The following is a 19,866-nucleotide window of genomic DNA, read 5'->3' as shown; positions in this document are numbered from 1 at the left end:
TTGTTGGATGAAGAGACTCCTGGCCCTTCTCCCACTGAGTCAGGTGAAGGGGGGTGCTAGCTGTGGGCAGCCTGCGTTACTGCAGGACCCTGAAGGAGAGACAGGGGTGCCTGGACACCAGACAGGAGGATCCGAGTTGCAGTGGGGGCATGAGTGAGAGATTGAGAGAGAATTTGGCAAGCAGACCCAAGGTATCCCCAGTAGTGTCCGAGCCTGAAGGCTTTAGGTGAGGGGGTACGGAGGTCTCGGAAGATTAGGAAACTCCCAGATAGGTTGGCCTATGTAGCGCCTGGGGAACAGGGTGTAAGATCTACTGTTTGGGGAGCAATGTCACTGTTTGTACCTGGATTGGGCTTTTGTGTCTGCAGGAAGGGTTGGCGAGTTATTTAGAAGTCATGAGGACATGACTAAATTTGGAAGGGTTTCTTCTTTTATGTTACTGCTAAGGTGAATAAAATGGGTTCTCTGTACTGTTAACTGCTGAGACAGTGGTTCTCTATAGCAGCATGTTTGGGTTATGATTAGTGAGAACGGGACTTGTATTCATTTGCTAACCAATTGGGATAGATGTTATTCTTTCTGTTTGTGTGAAAGCTGTTAGTTTGCGCGGGCTTGGAGGAGAAGGCGTGAGGAGGATGAAGAGAGAAGACTTGGCTTAAGGAGACGGTTGCCGGACCCACTGGACCTGGGCTCAGGGTGAGAGCCCAGGGGCCGACTAGCGAAGGAGGATCAGTGAAAGGGAGTCCGTGAGCTCCAACGTTTGTGCACTGGACATGTTTGTGAGATTATTGGCACCTGTTGTTTTTCCTTTTCTTTTGTTTCTCTACTAACCCCATACTTAAATATAAAATCTTAATCGTTTAACCGCACATTGTGAACTGAATGTTATTTCAGGGTACTGATGTTACACAGGGGACACACCATGCAGCATCCACCCAAACACGAATGCTAAAGTTTGGTCGGGGAGGGGGGCTTCACCCCTGGGATCATGCCACTAGATGCAACGAGTCTTACACACTTTTTGAAACTGTGATAAAATCCTTTGAAGACTCAAATGCTTCATTCAGTAATCAACTCAAGAAGATTAGACAGGATATTGCTTATTTCTCAGAATTATTCGCAAATTTATTGAAATCATCTTCAATTGCAATGAGATGATGTGAATTTTATAAAAGTCAGATCAGTCATCTTCACATTTCCGTCCAGGTTAACCCTATTTAAATGCAACGTTTACCATCATAATCTTTTTCAATTTCTGAGCCTCTCTGAGTTAGAAGAGAAAAGAAGAATACCAGATGATGATCTTCAAGAAAGATGTGCTCACTTAGGTGAGCTTCGTAAAGACATGCAAGAGAGACTTCAGGATCTTCTCTTGATCTAAATTCCAGATTGTGTAATAAATCCATCCCTGACCACTTGTAAAGAGGAATTAACAGGAAGGATGGAGGAAGAACTGATCTCGTTACAAAATGCCTTTGAGCTGAAGCCAAGGTTCAAAAAATCATATCAAGACTTTAAGTTGCAGAAAGAAATCTCTGAATGCTGTCCTGCAATGTTGAAAAAAGTCAACATGTTCTTTATTGCCTTTCCAACATCATATCCAGTGGAGCAGAGTTTTACTGCAGGTGCCCAACTTCTTTCAAAGCAACAAAACAAACTGCAAATACTGAATGTGGGGATCTGAGACTCCTGAGTGACATTCAGCTTGATATTGAGAAGCTGATGTCACTGCTCCAAGCCCATCCATCTCCTTGATAGATGAAAAAGCAATGAAGCAGTGAATTGTTGGACTAATAATGTACACTCTAAAATTGTTGATGAAAATTGTTTTACTATAATTAAATTAAGAAATAATTTCATTTCTTTAAATAAATTTGAATAAGTTTTGAAATTATTTGTCACTGCTTTGAATTTGCCTCTAATTTCTTTCATTGGGCATTATAAATCAAGATTCTTTATCGTTTTTATGTAATGTCCAGAAAGGGAAACGAGGGTGCTGGGATGTGGTGTTGGAGCCAAGGTAACCTATAAAAGTTTGGGAACCACTGGGTTAGTAAGTTTTGTAAATGACGCAAAAGTTGGTGGTGTTGTGAATAGTGTAAAAGATTGTCATAGGTTATAATGGGAAATTGACAGGATACAGAGTGGGGTTGAGAAGAGGCAGATGGAGTTCAACAGAGAGAAGTGAATCGCTTTTGAAGGTAGAGTTTGAAAGTGGACTACAGAGTCAATGCTAGGATTCTTAACGGTATGAAAGAACAGGGAGATCTTGAGGTCCACATCCATAGGTCCCCAAAGTTGCTGCACAAGTTGATAGGGTGGTTAAGAAAGCATATGGTGTGTTGGTGGCGTTCATTAGTCAAATGATTGAGTTCAAATGCCGCCTGGTAATGTTGCAGCTCTATAAAACCTTCATTAGACCACACTTGGAATATTCTGGTCACCTCATTATAGGAACAGTGTTGAAACTTTAGAGGGTGCAGAGGAGATTTACCAAGATTCTGCCTGGTTTAGTTGAAATATCTTATGAGGAAAGGTTGAGTAAGCTAGGGCTTGTCTCGTTGAAGCAAAGGAGGATGAGAGATAACTTGATAGAGGTGTATAAGATGATAAGAGGCACAGATAGAATGGATAATCAATGCATTTTTCCCAGGGAATAAATAGCTAATACACGAGGGTGTTCTGGTGATTGGAGGAAAGTATAGGGGTTGTCAGAGATAGAATTTTTACAGAGAGAGTGGTGGGTCTGTAGAATGTGGTGGTGATAGGGTAGAGGCAGATACATTAGGGACATTTAAGAAACTCTTAAATAGGCACATGGATGAAAGAAAAATGTAGAGCTATGTGGAAGGGAAATGTCAAATTGATCTTCGAGTAAGTTAAGACAATCGAGCGCAACATCAAGGGCCAAAGGGTACTATGCCGTACTGTGCTATGTTCGATATGCCCTGTAAAACTTTGCTTTGATCATACTTGGCAATTTACACTGTTCTCAAGTCCTTATTATATAAAAGGTATAGAGACACAAGTACAAGGGTCATATCAAAATTTAGTTTATATCCATCAGGGATAATTGAACAGGACAGGGATCTTTCTTTTGGAAAAAAAGGTCAGGAGAGGAAAAAAAAGTTTAAGATTCTGAAAGGTTCTGCAGGTTGATGTCAATCTTTTCAATTCTTGGGGTGATGCGGTGTGGGAAAGGCCAAAACTCTACTTCATAAAAAAGGATAGCTAGTAATAAATGCAGTAGGGAAGTGATTAGAATGTAGAACCTGCTGCTACAAGCAGTAGTTGAAGGAAATAGCATTGTGGGAAATAAAAGGGAAGCTAGGTAAACCAGTAGGGGAAAAAGCAATGGAAATTTATGGTGAAAAGGCTATCTGCAGAGGGTCTGGTTTTGAATAAGTTGTCTGTAATTCATCAGCCTTTGTTAATGAATCAATATTATTTCCAAAAGTTTTTCCAAATTGAAAATATAAATTATATTTTTAAGTATTAAGAAAATATTGAAGCTATTTTGTCATTAGTGGATTGATTGAATTATTCCAGTGATTTTCTTCTTATTTAATCATAGATCAGGAGAAACCTGTAAAGTTAAAGAAAAAATAGCTATGCTATTTTCATTAGTCAAAGGTAGATAAAGGTTGTTAATTTAAATTTACACAGAGGGTATTATAGTCTTTGAACAGCTCCAGCTGCTTGTAAAAGCTAGTTTTTAAAAAAATCTACCATAATTAGTATAAAAGATCAATACCAAAATAAGTTGCAATGTCTTCATAACAAGATGATGTATTAAGGGAAATTCAATATTGCCAGCTGTAAGATTGGGGTTCAATTCCCAGTACTGTCTGTAAGGAGTTTGTATGTTCTCTCTGTGACTGTGTGGGTTTTGTGTGCGTTTCCTCCCACATTCCAAGGATGTATGGTTAGAGTTAGTGAGTTGTGGGCTTGCTATATTGGCACCAGAAGTGTGGCAACACTTGCAGGCTTCCCAGCACAATACCTGCTTATTTGATTTGATGCAAGTGATCCATTTCTCTATATGTTTAGATGTATATGTGACAAATGTCTAAACATGCAATCTCTAAAAATGTCTACAAATCTATTCTATTTTCTAAAACAAACATATTTAGGGAATGGGTGACAATGCAATAATATTACAACCATCTGTCTAGGTCTTAACAAAGTGACCACTCTGACAGAGAAATGGGTCAAAAATATTGTGGAAATGAGAATATGTTGCTTTATTCTTTGCATTTTAGATAGAGCGGATGAAAATTAAAACTTCAGCCTGGTTCTGAGAATGTTAAACCAACTGCATCCTGGGCAAGATTAGTTCAGAAAAACAGTATCATGTTTATTTATTTTATTGATCATACACCAACATAATTGCAGAGGTGGAAAGTAAATGCAGCCGCTGATTCTTGCCTTTTATTTTTCTGACCAGAATAAAAATGAGATGATTGCACACTTAAAAGACCAAGTGCAGGAAATGAAGGCGAAAACCTCCATGGAAGGGAAGTACATGAAGAAAGACTCAGAACTGCAGGTCCATCAGACACATAAGAAATGTGCCAATGAGGAGAATAAATTAAAAGAAGAGCTGCAGGTCAGGAAATGAAAGAGAACTCTAACTTAACTGTACTGAAGCTTTGCAGTTTTTGTTTAATTAAAATAATAATCCAGATTTTGATCAATCCATGCTGTTGTTCGCATAGATCTTGCTCGTTTCCTGCTTAGTCCAAAGGTCATGATACTAATACCAATATAGTTTGTGCTCCACTTCCTTATTTATGTCCCCGTGAATAGATAGATAATAATCGGCAGCAAGATCTGTCCTTTTGCCTCCTTGGTCAATATACACTGAAGCCAACTGTGGTGACTTGGCTGCCATTCTGGTTCAAAATGCAGCATGATACACGAGACTCACTGCTTGGTATAGCTCAGGCCTATGCCTAATTTGCTAGTTGAGTTAGCAAAGCAGCCTTGTTTTTATATTTAAAGGCTACATGCATATATCAAAATAATTGCATATTCTACTTTAATTTATAAATACAAGTTCTGGTTAGGCCACACTTGGAGCACAGTGTCCAGTTCTGGTCGCCTCAGTATAGGAAGGACGTGGAAGCATTGGAAAGGGTACAGAGGAGATTTACCAGGATGCTGCCTGGTTTAGAAAGTATGCATTATGATCAGAGATTAAGGGAGCTAGGGCTTTACTCTTTGGAGAGAAGGAGGATGAGAGGAGACATGATAGAGGTGTACAAGATAATAAGAGGAATAGATAGAGTGGATAGCCAACGCCTCTTCCCCAGGGCACCACTGCTCAATACAAGAGGACATGGCTTTAAGGTAAGGGGTGGGAAGTTCAAGCCGGATATTAGAGGAAGGTTTTTTACTCAGAGAGTGGTTGATGCGTGGAATGCACTGCCTGAGTCAGTGGTGGAGGCAGATGCACCCGTGATGTTTAAGAGACTACTAGACAGGTATATGGAGGAATTTAAGGTGGGGGGTTATATGGGAGGCAGGGTTTGAGGGTCAGCACAACATTGTGGGCTGAAGGGCCTGTACTGTGCTGTACTATTCTATGTTTTATGTTCTATGTTCAAGCGATTCTGCAGATAACACACAGAAAATGCTGGAGGAACTCAGCAGATCAAGCAGCATCTTAGGAGCTGGCCAAAGTTGATTGGAAAGGGACACTATCAGGGATGATGGCAGAAAAGCAAAGGCTAGAGTTTCTGAGGGCAAGTCAGAGACAACTTAAAAGCAAAAGGCATATAATATAGCAGATTAGTGGGAAGTTAGAGGATTGGGAAGCTTTAAAAAACCAACAGAAAACAACTTAAAAAACCATAAGGAGAGAAAAGAGGAAATATGAAGGTAAGCTAGCTAATAATATATGAGGATACTGCAAGATTTTTCAGATACAGTATATAAAGATGAAAAAGAGGCAAGAGTGGGTATTGGACCTCTGGTAAATGACACTGGAGAGGTAGTAATGGGGAATGGCAGATGAAATTAATACATTTTGCATCTGTCTTCACAGTGGATGATAATAGCAGTATGCCAGAAATTCGAGAGTATCAGGGAGCAGAAGTGAGTGCAGTTACTATTATTAAGGAGAATGTGCTTGGGAAGCTGAACGATTTGAAAGTAGATGAACTTACCTCCAGGGTTCTGAGAGGTAGCCAAAGAAATTGTGGAGGCATTAGTTATGAACTTTCGAGAATCACTAGATTCTGGAATGGTTCTGGAGCACTGGAACATTGCAAATGCCACTCAATTCTTTAAGAAGAAATGAAATTACAGGCCAGTTAGCCTGACTTCAGTGGTTGGGAAGATGTTGGAGTCCGTTATTTGAGATGAGATTTCTGGGTACTTGAAGGCGCATGATAAAGTAGGCCAAAGTCAGCATGGTTTCCGTAAGGGGATATTCTTGCCTCACGGATCTGTTAGAATTTTTTGAGGAAATAACAGGCAGGATAGACAAAGGAGAGTCAGTGGATGGTTGTTTACTTGGATTTTCAGAAGGCCTTTGACAAGGTACCACACATGAGGCTGCTTAACAAGATAAGAGCCCAGGGTATTGCAGGAATGATACTAGTATGGATAGAAGATTGGCTGACTGGTAGGAGGCAAAGAGTTGGAAGAGAGGGGGCCTATTCTGGGTGGATGGTGGTGACTAGCATTCCTCAAGGGTCAGTATTGGGACTGCTTCTTTTCACGTTGTGTCAACAATCTGGATGATGGAATTAATGGCTTTGTGGTCAAATTTGCAGACAATATAAAGATAGGTGGAGGGACAGGTAGTGCTGAGGAAGCCAGGAGTCTGCAGAAGGATCTAGACAGATTGGGAGAATGGGTAAAGAAGTGGCAGATGGAATATAGTGTAGGGATGTGTATGGTCATTCACGTTGTAAGAAGAAATAGAAGTGTAGACTATTTTCTAAATGGAGATACAATTCAAATATCTGAGGTGCAAAGGGACTTGGGAGCCCTTGTGCAAGATTCCCTAAAGGGTAACTTGCAGGTTGAGTTGGTGGTAAGGAAGGAAAATGCAATGTTATCATTCATTTCAAGAGGACTAGTGTATAGTAAGAGCAAGGATGTGGTGCTGAGGATTTATAAGGCATTGATCAGATGTCTCTTGGAGTATTGTGAGCAGTTTAAGCCCCCTTTCTAAGGAAAGATATGTTGGCATTGGAGAGAATCTAGAGGAAGTTCGCAAGAACAATTCTGGGTATGAAGGAGTAAAGCATGAACATTTGATGGATCTGGACTTGTGCTCACTGGAGCTTAGAAAAATGAGTGTGGAATCTCAGTGAAACCTCCTGAATATTGAAAGGCCTAGATGGAGTTAGTGTGGAGAGGATGTTTCCGATAGTGAGGGAGTCTAGGACCAGAGGGCACAGCCTCAAAATAGAGGGATGTACACTTAGAACAAAGATCAGGAGGAATTTCTGTAGCTTAAGGATGCTGAATCTGTGGCAGCATAGTCACTGAAGGAACCAGTCTACCGATGATGCCATTACCACAGCACTACACACCACCCACACTCACCTGGAGAAGAGGGATGTATACGTTAGAATGCTGTTTCTGGACTACAGTTCAGCATTCAACACCATAATTCTCTCCAGACTGACAGGAAGCTCAGAGACCTCAGCCTGCACCCCGCCTTGTGCAGCTGGATCCTGGACTTCATATTGGATCGCTGACAGGTGGTAAGATTGGGCTCCCTCACCTCTGCCCCTCTGACTCTCAGCGAAGGAGACCCCAGGGCTGTGTCCTGAGTCCCCTCCTCTGCTCCCTTTACATCCACAGCTGTATTTCCAAACACAGCTCCAATCTGCTGATCAAAGTAGCAGATGACACGACATTGATCGGTCTTATTTCTAGCGGTGACGAGACAGCCTACAGTGGAGAGGTTAACATCCTGATACTGTGGTGCCAAGATAACAACCTCTCCCTCAATATCCAAAAAACAGAAGAGCTGATTGTGGATTACAGGAGGAATGAGACAGATTCGCCCCGATCAACATCAATGGGACTGCAGTTGAGAGGGTGAGTAGTTTCAAGTTCCTCGGTATACTTTGTGGCAAAAAAAAGCACAACAGCATCTCTTCCACCTCAGGCAACTGAAGAAATTCGGCATGAGCCCCCAAATCCTCAAGACCTTCTACAGGGGCATCATTGGGAGCATCCTGACTGACTGTATCACTGGCTGGTATGGAAACTGCACCAGCCTTGATCGCTGAGCACTGCAGAAAGTGGTATGGACAACCCAGCACATTTGTGGATATGAACTTCCCTCTACTGAGGATATTTATAGCAGCAGATGCGTAAAGAAGGCCTGGAAGGTCACTGGGGACACCGGTCACCCAAACCCTGAACTGTTTTGGCTGCTTCCGTCTAGCTAATGGTACTGCAACATTAAAGCCAGGACCAACAGGCTACAGACAGCTTCTACCTACAAGCCATTAGACTTATAAAGTCACATGTCTGTACATTGCGATGGAATCATAATGCAAAGATTTTTATTCCTTCACGTTGTGGGATTGATGTAAGATTTAAATAAATTCAAATATACTTAAAACAGAGGTTGATAGGTTCTTGATTAGTCAGGGCATCAAAGGTTATGTGGAGAAGGCAGAAGATTGGGGTTGATAGGGCTAATAAATCAGCCATGATGGAATGGCGGAGCAGAGTCAATGGGCTGAGTGGTATAATTCTGATCCTATGTCTTATGGTCTAAACGTCGATGAAGAGTCTCATCCTGAAACGTTGACTGTTTATTCCCCTCCATATTTCTTCCAGTATTTTGTGTGTTTGCTCCACTTCTCCCAGCAATATCTTTATCTTGAACGCTAAAAAGAGGGCGTTTAGAGATGGAAATAGGGAGGAGCTGAGGGCAATACAGAGGGAGCTGAAAGCCAGGATCAGGGAGGCTAAAGACAGGAACAGGAGGAAGCTTGAGTGGAAACTCCAGCAGAACAACATGAGAGAGGTCTGGAGGGGGATGAGGACCATCACTGGGTTCTGGCAAACTAGCAACAGAGGAGCGGAAGGCAGTGTGGACAGGGCCAATGAACTTAACCTGTTCTTTAACAGATTTGACATCGTGGCCCCTGCCCATCCACTACATGAGCCATCTGTTGTCAGCCCCCAACCAATTCCATTCTCCCCTCCTACCCTTCCTCACAGTCCCCCACCCTGCTCTCATAACTATACCCCTTCCCCACACGAAACCACCACGGCGGGCTTCACAGCTGAACAGGTGAGGAGACAGCTGAAATGTCTCAACCCAAGCAAGGCTACAGGACCGGATGGTGTCAGTACCAGGGTGCTCAAAGCTTGTGCCCCTCAGCTATGTGGAGTACTTCGCCATGCCTTCAACCTGAGCCTGAGCCTGAGGCTGCGGAGGGTTCCTGTACTGTGGAAGATGTCCTGCCTCATCCCTGTGCCGAAGACGCCATGCCCCAGCGACCTCAATGACTACAGACCGGTGGCATTGACCTCCCACATCATGAAGACCCTGGAGAGACTTGTTCTGGAGCTGCTGCGGCCTATGGTCAGTCCACACTTAGATCTCCTCCAGTTCACCTACCAGCCCCGACTAGGAGTTGAAGATGCTATCGTCTACCTGCTGAACCGTGTCACACCCACCTGGACAAGCCAGCGAGCACTGTGAAGGTCATGTTTTTTGACTTCTCCAGTGCGTTCAACACCATCTGCCCTGCTCTGCTGGGGGAGAAGCTGACAGCGATGCAGGTGGATGCTTTCCTGGTATCATGGATTCTTGATTACCTGACTGGCAGACCACAGTACGTGTGCTTGCAACATTGTGTGTCCGACAGAGTGATCAGCAGCACTGGGGCTCCACAGGGGACTGTCTTGTCTCCCTTTCTCTTCAGCATTTACAGCTCGGACTTCAACTACTGCACAGAGTCTTGTCATCTTCAGAAGTTTTCTGATGACTCTGCCATAGTCGGATGCATCAGCAAGGGAGATGAGGCTGAGTACAGGGCTACGGTAGGAAACTTTGTCACATGGTGTGAGCAGAATTATCTGCAGCTTAATGTGAAAAAGACTAAGGAGCAGGTGGTAGACCTGAGGAGAGCTAAGGTACCAGTGACCCATGTTTCCATCCAGGGGGTCAGTGTGGACATGGTGGAGGATTACAAATACCTGGGGATACGAACTGACAATAAACTGGACTGGTCAAAGGTCACTGAGGCTGTCTACAAGAAGGGTCAGAGCCGTCTCTATTTCCTGAGGAGACTGAGGTCCTTTAACATCTGCCAGATGATGCTGAGGATGTTCTACGAATCTGTGGTGGCCAGTGCTATCATGTTTGCTGTTGTGTGCTGGGGCAGCAGGCTGAGGGTAGCAGACACCAACAGAATCAACAAACTCATTCGTAAGGCGAGTAATGTTGTGGGGATGGAACTGGACTCTCTGACGGTGGTGTCTGTAAAGAGGATGCTGTCCAAGTTGCATGCCATCTTGGTCAATGTCTCCCATCCACTACATAATGTACTGGTTGGGCACAGGAGTACATTCAGCCAGAGACTCATTCCACCGAGATGCAACACAGAGCATCATAGGAAGTCATTCCTGCCTGTGGCCATCAATCTTTACAACTCCTCCCTTGGAGGGTCAGACACCCTGAGCCAATAGGCAGGTCCTGGACTTATTTCATAATTTACTGGCATAATTTACATTTTACTATTTAACTATTTATGGTTCTATTACTATTTATTATTTATGGTGCAACTGTAACGAAAACCAATTTCCCCCGGGATCAACAAAGTATGTCTATGACTATGACTACGACTATCTTTACATTCAATGAGTGCACAGTGATAAGTTCCATCAACAAAAATACAGTTAAAAAGTAAAGATTATTTAATTATTAAAATGTTGTCAGGCTATTAAAATCTCTCATTCCATTATATTTGGTCTTCTCTAACCAGCTCTTGAAAAGTAAAATTGAACAGGAGACTCAGATACACTTGGAGATTGAAAAGTTCCTGAGGCAAAATCAAGCAGTAAGTAGTCCAAGTCTTTCAATTTTAATGCAAGGAACTCCGCTTCTCTAAATTAGAACAAAAGGCAGAAAGGGCTGCATTACAGAAATTTTGAATCAGCATGGTTTCTACCTCATGGAATACTTAAATCTCAAATTAATGTATTTTTCCATATGTGTGAATAGCCAGAGGCTTTTTCCCTGGGCTGAAACAGCTAACACAAGGGGACATAGTTTTAAGGTGCTTGGAAGTAGGTACAGAGGGAATGTCGGTAAGGCTTTCACACAGAGAGTGGTGGGTGCGTGGAATGCACTTCCGGTGATGGTAGTGGAGGTGGATACAATAGGGTTTTTTTTAAGATAGGTACATGGAGCTTAGAAAAATAGAGGGCTATGCGGTAGGGAAATTCTAGGCAGTTTCGAGAGTGGGTTACATGGTCGGCACAACACTGTGGGCTGAAGGGCCTGTGATGTGCTGTAGATTTCTATATTGTATGTTCTATGTATCAGAACCAGGATCAGCTAGTTGTCCAGAAAACATTTGAGAAATATGTACTTGAGGATTATTCAGGCATGAAAGTATTCCATTATAAATTGGACATTTCATGAAAGTTTTATTAAATAGCCAGTTGTGATGAAGCAATCTGTATTCTTATGCAGAAAAATATTTTTAACAACTTTTTTTCTTCCAGTAATCTTTCCATAGCCCAAGCTGCAACATTATTAGTTTATCTGTAATGAAAACAATTTCACAAAATTGTTTTAGAATTTTGAAATATTTGTATCTGAATTGTTTTCAGATCTTCTCATTAATTTGGGCTAATATCTACAAAGCTTAGCTGTTTTTAGTACAAATTATTATTTTATTTTATTTTCAAAATAACCCAATTTCCAAATATTCTTTAAGGCCACTAAACCCTCCACCTTGGTCCTAATTACTGTGTGTTTAATTACTAGATAAGTTGGACACCAATTTAGAAAGTTATCTGTGATAATCTGTCTTCCAAAGATCACATTATTATTCAAGTCAAACTTAAGACTGTTGCTCCTTCTAACCTACAGCAGGGTATTCCCAAAATAATATTTTTGTTTTATTTTCTTCTTATGACTTCATTCTTCATTGTTATTATTTTACCTTGAATAACCTCACAGGTTTTGGTATCTCATCGGGGTTGCATTACAAAATTTGACTTTCCTGGCCATGGAAAGAAGAAATAATCAGTCAAATGTCTTGCTATGGGTAAATGGAGAACCATATCAAAAAATAAATATACCTCAGATGGTATTAAAAATTATGCAAACAGGAAAAATACTGTGTTTTTAGAATAGGAAACAGTAAAATAATAAATGCTGAAACACCTGATGGGTTAGATGGTCATTGATCTCAGTGTTGTGACAGAGACATAATTTTTAGATTTGGAGGTAAATTGTCATTTCTGGCCATCATCTACCATCCCCAATGACTTGCTCTGGGTAAGGAGCTGGCGACTAAGTTGCCAGACCAATAATCCAGATTAGACACAGGAGTCTGCAGATGCTGGAACCTGGAGCAACAAACAAAATGCTGGTGGAAGTCAGCGAGTCAGGCAAGGGAAATAACAGTTGATGGATGAAGTGTCTCAAGCCAAACATTGTCCATTTCCCTCTGTTGATGTTGCTGACACTCTGAGTTCCTCCAGCCCTTTCGCTAGGAATCCAGATGTCCGGACTAAACTCAAATCCCACAGGGGCAAGTGTAGAATTTAAATTAGGTTACTAATCTGGAATTTAAAGAAAAATAATAGCCTTTAGAATGGTGACCATAATTACTGAAGTGTTGTAAGAACCCTTTTTGTTCACTCATCACCCTTCTGCCATCATACCTGGTTTGCCCTGACTGTAACTCCAGATGCCGCAATGTAGTTGACTTGCAGTTCGAGAGCAGCTAGAGATGGACATTTGCAATGGAGAGCACTCAGTAAATGCACTCCTTACACACAAACATTGGCTTGCCATTGCAGTGAGTGTACACATTTCCATGTCTTACCCAGTATATTCCCATAATAGGTTCTAAACTGAGCTGATGTGCTTGGGTTGGCTTCACGTTGCCTTTCCTGCCATACATGGCAGAATATTCTTTTTTTTAGTAATGGGGATTTGTAAATGTGTACATGTTGTTTGTATACTGTATTTAAGCAAAACACTTCTGTTTATTTGTAATATGATTGTAACTACATTGTGGAAAGGTTCATATTCTAATTCATGTGTAGTCTTAAGTTAACCTTGTCGGTAATTGAAGATACTATGTCCTAGTGTGTGTAAAAACAAGGAGCTCTTTGTCCTCAGTTTGGGAGAAAGGTAGGGGCTGCCTGGAGTTCACACTTGATAATGATAAATATGGAGCTATTGCTGTGCTTTCATGTTAGATAGGAAAGGAAAGGTACATCACATCAGGAGTTTCTCCGATTAGCAGACGATTTCCCTCCACGCCTCTCTGAGGTAGTGGGGAACCATGTACAGCAGTGGTTTGCTGTACCTTCTGTTTATAACCCAGCACGGATGGAAAGCGTGCAAGGGAGCCGGCTGGTTTCGAACTCGGGACCTTTCGTCCCAAAGTCTGGCACTGATGCCACTACGCCACCAGCCAGGTCCTCATGTTAAATATCTTTTAATAAATATTGGCAGTTTTCTGTTCACTATTTTTGCTAAGTTTTGTAAGTTTGATTTTTGACGCACTCAATTACCAACCTTGCACTAAAGTGCTAAGTGACTCCAGCCATTTTTCCTTTGGTCATAACCCACATATTTAACAACAATAAATGCCGGCTGTGGCAGCAATACTCAGATCCTGTAAATAGAATAATAATTTTTAAAAATTAAACTATAAAAAGAAACAATTCACGTACTTATTGGTGTCTACAAACAAAGCCAAATTTGAGTTTATTGTTGAATGCACATATGTGAACTTGTGTGTGGCAGTATATCAGGCACATTGCATCAAGTAAATAGTTTATTATCCATGTGTTTTAAGACTAGTAGTAACACATCTAATGCCTATATGATCAGCAACATTTCTCAATGGCAGCAAAAGTCTCAGAATTCAATAAAATCATTCTGTATTACCTCGTTCCGTGCTAGATACAGGACTTTATCAGAATTGTGAGGTTCCCATTGGCACAGGGAGCACAACATCAACAGCGACTGGGTTGCACAAAATTGCAGAGATGTACTTGAAACAGAAGAGTTTCATTCTCTGCATAAAGCCATAATCTGTGCACAGAAAATCTAGATTGTCAGCTCCACATATCTGCGAGGTTCTCACCAATCTACCATCATCTGACAATCCACTGCATCTCCACTTTATAAACCACACCTTAAACCAAGTTAATCACTCCTGACCTTAAGCAGTCTGCATACAGAACAAGTGTGATCCTCCATCAGAAAGAATGGTTAGTCATGCAATATGATCAAAAGATCATTGGTACCTCAAACAGTGCCTTTTTTCTGCTTAGAAAGATCTGCAGGTGCATTGTGGTGTGTACGGTAGTGTACCTCAAAATTCAATGGCACCTGTGAGCCTCTCCACAACACAGCAATGATGTGGTTCAGCGGGGAATAGGAGCAGGGCGTTGAAGCTCAGGAGAAGGAATTGGAAAAACAGAAAAGGCAACACTGGGGGAAGACAACATTAATGGTTCTTTGCAATATTCTAATAAATGGTGATTTGTAAATGCAAACAAAAATGCACATCGGTGGACAATAGGAAAAGTAAAATGTGCATGGGTGCAACATTTAAAGTTTTTAGGAATTAAGTAAACAGTTTTTAACATTGCATCAATGATGTTGAGGCCAAACTGATCTTGATTGCTGTCTCCTCCCATAGTAACTCATTTGCATAACTTCTTCCCTGCCTGTGGGTGGTTGAGAACCTCTCTGTCCTCACCTGTTCCACCTCTGAAAGTCAGGGTGGCAATGCAGCTTCTCTTTGCTATTATCTACCATTTCCTGTAGCATTATTCCATCAGTTATGGAATAAATTGCAGAATTATTTGCAGCTTTAACTATCTCCCAATATGGAAGAACTGAGCAGGTATTAATTAGTATTGGCTACTTAAATAGTTTCAAACTACTCCCCAAATTGGGCTGCATTGCTTAAGCATTACATCCAGTATTTCTAAATAAAGAGAAACATTTGTACAAAAGTAGAGCCAAAATAATCCTCCACTAAATTTTTAATATTCTAGAAACTACCCAATGATTTAAAAAAAATTGATTAAAGTACCTCTCTCCTTGTTTCCCAATTAGGACCTGGAAGAAAAGCTGGAATTTTGGATGGAAAAATATGATAAGGATATTGAAGCAAAGCAAAATGAATTGATTTCTATAAAAGCATCCAAGAATAGTAATTTACAACGACTCAAAGAGTACTCTGAAAAGGTACAGCCAATAGTCCACTATTCATATATTAGGATAAGAACATGGCTATTTTTTTTCTCCTTTGCACTTTTGATGGTCCTTTTCTGTACAAGTGACAATAATGAATAAGCATAAAAATGGTCAGCCGAAATGTGCTCTTCAGGTCACTGCAGCTGATCTTTTCATTGTGGCCCACTGTTATCTCCAAGACATTAGTGATGCTCACAACACAAGGAAGGGAGATTCTTTCTTCATGAGTAAACCAGCAGGCAATATAGGCATAATGATTTCCTCAGAAGGCGAGCTTCTTCATACCTCACAGGCTGCTAGACTTCGCCCTTTTAGCATTACATGCACCATGTCAAAGGCATTTAGCACTGTTGTCAAGCTACTTGAGCTGAATCCAAAGATCTAGAATATTGGTCAAGAGACACAATTTCAAGTGTACCATGGCAGCAGTGGAGCTTAACTTTGAGTAAGTAAATACAAGTACATCTTGAATAAAATTAGTAATAATTAACATGATACTATTGGATTGCTGTAAGCATTTTCCACTGAAGGAAATCTGTCATCTGTGCTCACTCACACACGAGGAATTCTGCAGATGCTGGAAATTCAAGCAACCCACATAAAAGTTGCTGGTGAACGCAGTAGGCCAGGCAGCATCTCTAGGAGGAGGTACAGTCAACGTTTTGGGCTGAGACCCTTCGTCAGGACTAACTGAAGGAAGAGTTAGTAAGAGATTTGAAAGTGGGAGGGAGAGGGGGAGGGGGAGATCCAAAATGATAGGAGAAGACAGGAGGGGGAGGGATGGAGCCAAGAGCTGGACAGTAGTTTGGCAAAAGGGATATGAGAGGATCATGGGACGTGAGGCCAAGGGAGAAAGAAAGGGGGAGGGGGGAAACCCAGAGGATGGGCAAGGGGTATAGTCAGAGGGACAGAGGGAGAAAAAGGAGAGTGAGAGAAAGAACTTGTGTATATAAATAACTAATAGATGGGTTACGAGGGGGAGGTGGGGCATTAGCGGAAGTTTGAGAAGTCAATGTTCATGCCATCAGGTTGGCGGCTACCCAGACAGAATATAAGGTGTTGTTCCTCCAACCTGAGTGTGGCTTCAATACAGTAGAGGAGGCAGTGGATAGACATATCAGGATGGGAATGGGACATGGAATTAAACTGTGTGGCCACTGGGAGATCCTGCTTTCTCTGCCGGACAGAGCGTAGGTGTTCAGCAAATCGGTCTCCCAGTCTGCGTCGGGTCTCGCCAATATATAGAAGGCCACACCAGGAGCACCGGATGCAGTATATCACCACAACCGACTCACAGGTGAAGTGTTGCCTCACCTGGAAGGACTGTCTGGGGCCCTGAATGGTGGTAAGGGAGGAAGTGTAAGGGCATGTGTAGCACTTGTTCTGCTTACAAGGATAAGTGCCAGGAGGGAGATCGGTGGGGAGGGATGGGGGGGATGAATGGACAAGGGAGTTGTGTAGGGAGCGATCCCTGCGGAATGCAGAGAGAGAGGGGGGGAGGGAAAGATGTGCTTAGTGGTGGGATCCCATTGGAGGTGGCGGAAGTTACGGAGAATAATATGTTGGACCCGGAGGCTGGTGGGGTGGTAGGTGAGGACCAGGGGAACCCTATTCCTAGTGGGGTGGCGGGAGGATGGAGTCAGAGCAGATGTGCGTGAAATGGGGGAGATGTGTTTGAGAGCAGAGTTGATGGTGGAGGAAGGGAAGCCCCTTTCTTTAAAAAAGGAAGACATCTCCCTCGTCCTGGAATGAAAAGCCTCATCCTGAGAGCAGATGCGGCGGAGACGGAGGAATTGCGAGAAGGGGATGGCATTGATGGACAGCATGGATTCTACACAAAACTGAACACACATTGTAACTGCGCTCCACCAGTTGATACAGACTTTCAGAAAGGCCTCATTTACATCCAAACCATTGTACTGAACATTTCACCATGAAAATAACTGCTTAATGCTGAGCAATTATTCACAAGGTATTGTCTACTAGTGCCTGCCAAACCTGCGACTGTCATAAGATTAGCAAAAGCATGGAACACCACCATGGAGGTGCACAAATAATTAATCACAGTCAACTGTTTGAGAAAATATTACACTTGTGTACGGTATGTATTGTTGAAGGAACACATAAACTAAACGTGCTACCAGCATTCTGACAGAAGTATTCATCAATTCTTGATATCACTAGATCCAAATCCAGGAACACTAAAAACCCTGTGGAATATGTTCACTGGGATTACACAAGTTCAAGAAGTTGATTCCTTACCACCTTAAGGAGCTAAAGGGATGGGCAATCAATACCTTGCAACATCCTCATTCCACAAATCAATAAATAATAAGAAACTTCACAACTTCATAAAATATCTTACTAGATGAAAACTGACTTGAAAAACAGAAAATGTTGGAAACATCAGCACATGTAGAAAGTAAAGTGGTATTAATTTTTGAAGTCTGAGATCCTTTGTCAAAACTGAGAAAGATTCTCTCCTCATCTGAGTGCTCTGGAGTAGAAAGAGGGAATTGACTTCTGAGTGGTTGCAGAAAACTCGTGTTCCGATCCCAAATCTCAATCACCGTCTGTCATCTGCAATGTACCCGAGCTGTAACTGTAATATCAAATTGAATGTTAAGATATCTTCTTCAAATTTTCCTACCCTAGACTCCAGGATTTTGGGCTTTTTGAAAGGCTAGATGCACATTTACAATATCATGTTAAGGGATAGCTAAATAAGAGAGGTGAGCTTAAACCATTAGATCTTCTATCTGTGAAGAGGTTGTAGAATTGGGGAAAGTGGAAAATGAACAATATTTAACAACATCTGTGCTGTTGCTGGTCAATAATTTCAACACAGATGTCCCTGCATCTTATTACTATTACACTGAACTGCCTTGGGTGTTAATGAGACAGATTAAGTAAATAAATTGTTCTCTTATTGTTTTGCTTAAGGGGCACATGGCATATATCCTTATCATGATGTGACTGCTGATCTACTGGAATTTCATGAAACATGTTTTGGACCGGGTTGCCTCTTCTTTATTTTAATTCTGATTAATTCAACTAGGAAAGAGATTGAAAATAAAGATACTTAGACACATTTTTTCATTCTAACTCTTCAGTTCCTGACATATGAACAAGTGATTATTGATGACAGAGTTGAGAAGGAGAATGAATGGAAAAGACGGACACAAGAAGAAAAAGAGTATAGGAGCATTATTAAGGTAAAATTATATGCGTGGATATCATTAATAGTTATATGCAACATAATTGGATTCATGCCAGACCAACTATACCTAGCTACAGATCAATGTTCTTTATAATTGAATAATGTAATTGCACAATATAAAATTTCTTCAGGATATCCCGTTCACCCAAATTGTTCTTAAATAAGTACTTCATGTCTTTAAATATGTGTGCAAAGTCACCATGCAAGGAAGTCAAAATATAAATAATATATAATAACCAGTCCTGTGGGAATAAATGAGATGATGCTTTAGGTGTTGACTTGAGGTTATTTTTATGAAATGATTTATCTATAACCAATAGAACAAGGGGAAAGGGCTGGCGTAATAAACTTAGGGGCATTCAGTGAGCTGATCTGGTGGAAAACAGACGATGGCTAACTGCAGATGATAGCAGAAGTGTTAGTAAGAGGCAATGACATCTGAGTCATACAGAATGTACTAATAAAGCAGAAGGTAAAAGACAAAATTGTGGAGGTTCTAGCATGAAAAAGATTGGCAAAGTGAAGCAGAATTCAGTAACAACAGCATATTAATCATCCCTACCATCAGACTCTCCAGCAAGTGGGAATATCTTCCATTTTTTTCTCTAACAATGTACTTGTGTAAGTGCAATTCTACCTCTAAATTTGTAGATCTGATGAAAGATCAATAACTCTGCTTCTCCCTCCATTCATCCAGCCTGATCTGCTGAGAATTTCCAGGATTTTGTATTTTAGGAACTCTCAAATTTTATGTTATTTAAATAGTACAGTCTGGTTAAGTATTTATATATCCTACTTCTCTGAATGTTTGGTGAGATAATGGAAGCATTAGAGCAGGAATCGTCACATTCTTTAACATGGAAATGTGACTCTCAGTTTTCAGAACATAGTCTGCATTTCAAACAAATGTGGAAAGCTAAGTTGAAATAGTTTAATATGAAACCTTTTGTGAACAAATCGATCCATTAGATGGTTCAACTATAAATTTGTATATTGATAATGCAGTGTACTTACATAAACAATTTGGAATTATCACATTGCAATACATGACTTTTATACATATTTGTTACATTTTGTCTTTGACGGATATAAATGGACCATTGAGGTATTCAGAGTAAAATAGTGAACTCAGTTTTAGGGGGTTTGGGCCAATAAGCAGTAATATATATAAAAAAAACTTCTGGGTTTTGCT

The 19,866-nt window shown here is 41.2% G+C and overlaps 2 protein-coding genes across 4 annotated transcripts in view; one reads left to right on the top strand and one right to left on the bottom strand.

The window, feature by feature from the left end:
- The window catches only part of rpl35a (ribosomal protein L35a), a 147,412-nt gene that overhangs the window by 26,294 nt on the left and 101,252 nt on the right, over positions 1–19,866 (bottom strand). The window lies entirely within an intron of this gene.
- Positions 1–19,866, top strand: part of LOC140196270 (dynein regulatory complex protein 9-like) — a 62,038-nt gene that overhangs the window by 40,159 nt on the left and 2,013 nt on the right. For 2 of the 3 annotated variants that reach the window (XM_072255177.1, XM_072255179.1), the window contains 4 exons: positions 4,448–4,609; positions 10,977–11,051; positions 15,314–15,445; positions 18,568–18,669. In XM_072255177.1, coding sequence (XP_072111278.1) covers positions 4,448–4,609; positions 10,977–11,051; positions 15,314–15,445; positions 18,568–18,669 — 471 coding nt within the window. The remainder of the gene's footprint in view (positions 1–4,447; positions 4,610–10,976; positions 11,052–15,313; positions 15,446–18,567; positions 18,670–19,866) is intronic. The other variant, XM_072255178.1, reaches the window with a different exon arrangement.

The sequence above is a fragment of the Mobula birostris genome, chromosome 4, assembly GCF_030028105.1.
Source record: "Mobula birostris isolate sMobBir1 chromosome 4, sMobBir1.hap1, whole genome shotgun sequence".
Taxonomy (NCBI): domain Eukaryota; kingdom Metazoa; phylum Chordata; class Chondrichthyes; order Myliobatiformes; family Myliobatidae; genus Mobula; species Mobula birostris.
Note: the sequence above shows the minus strand (reverse complement) of the source record. Positions and strands in the feature narration are given on the sequence as shown.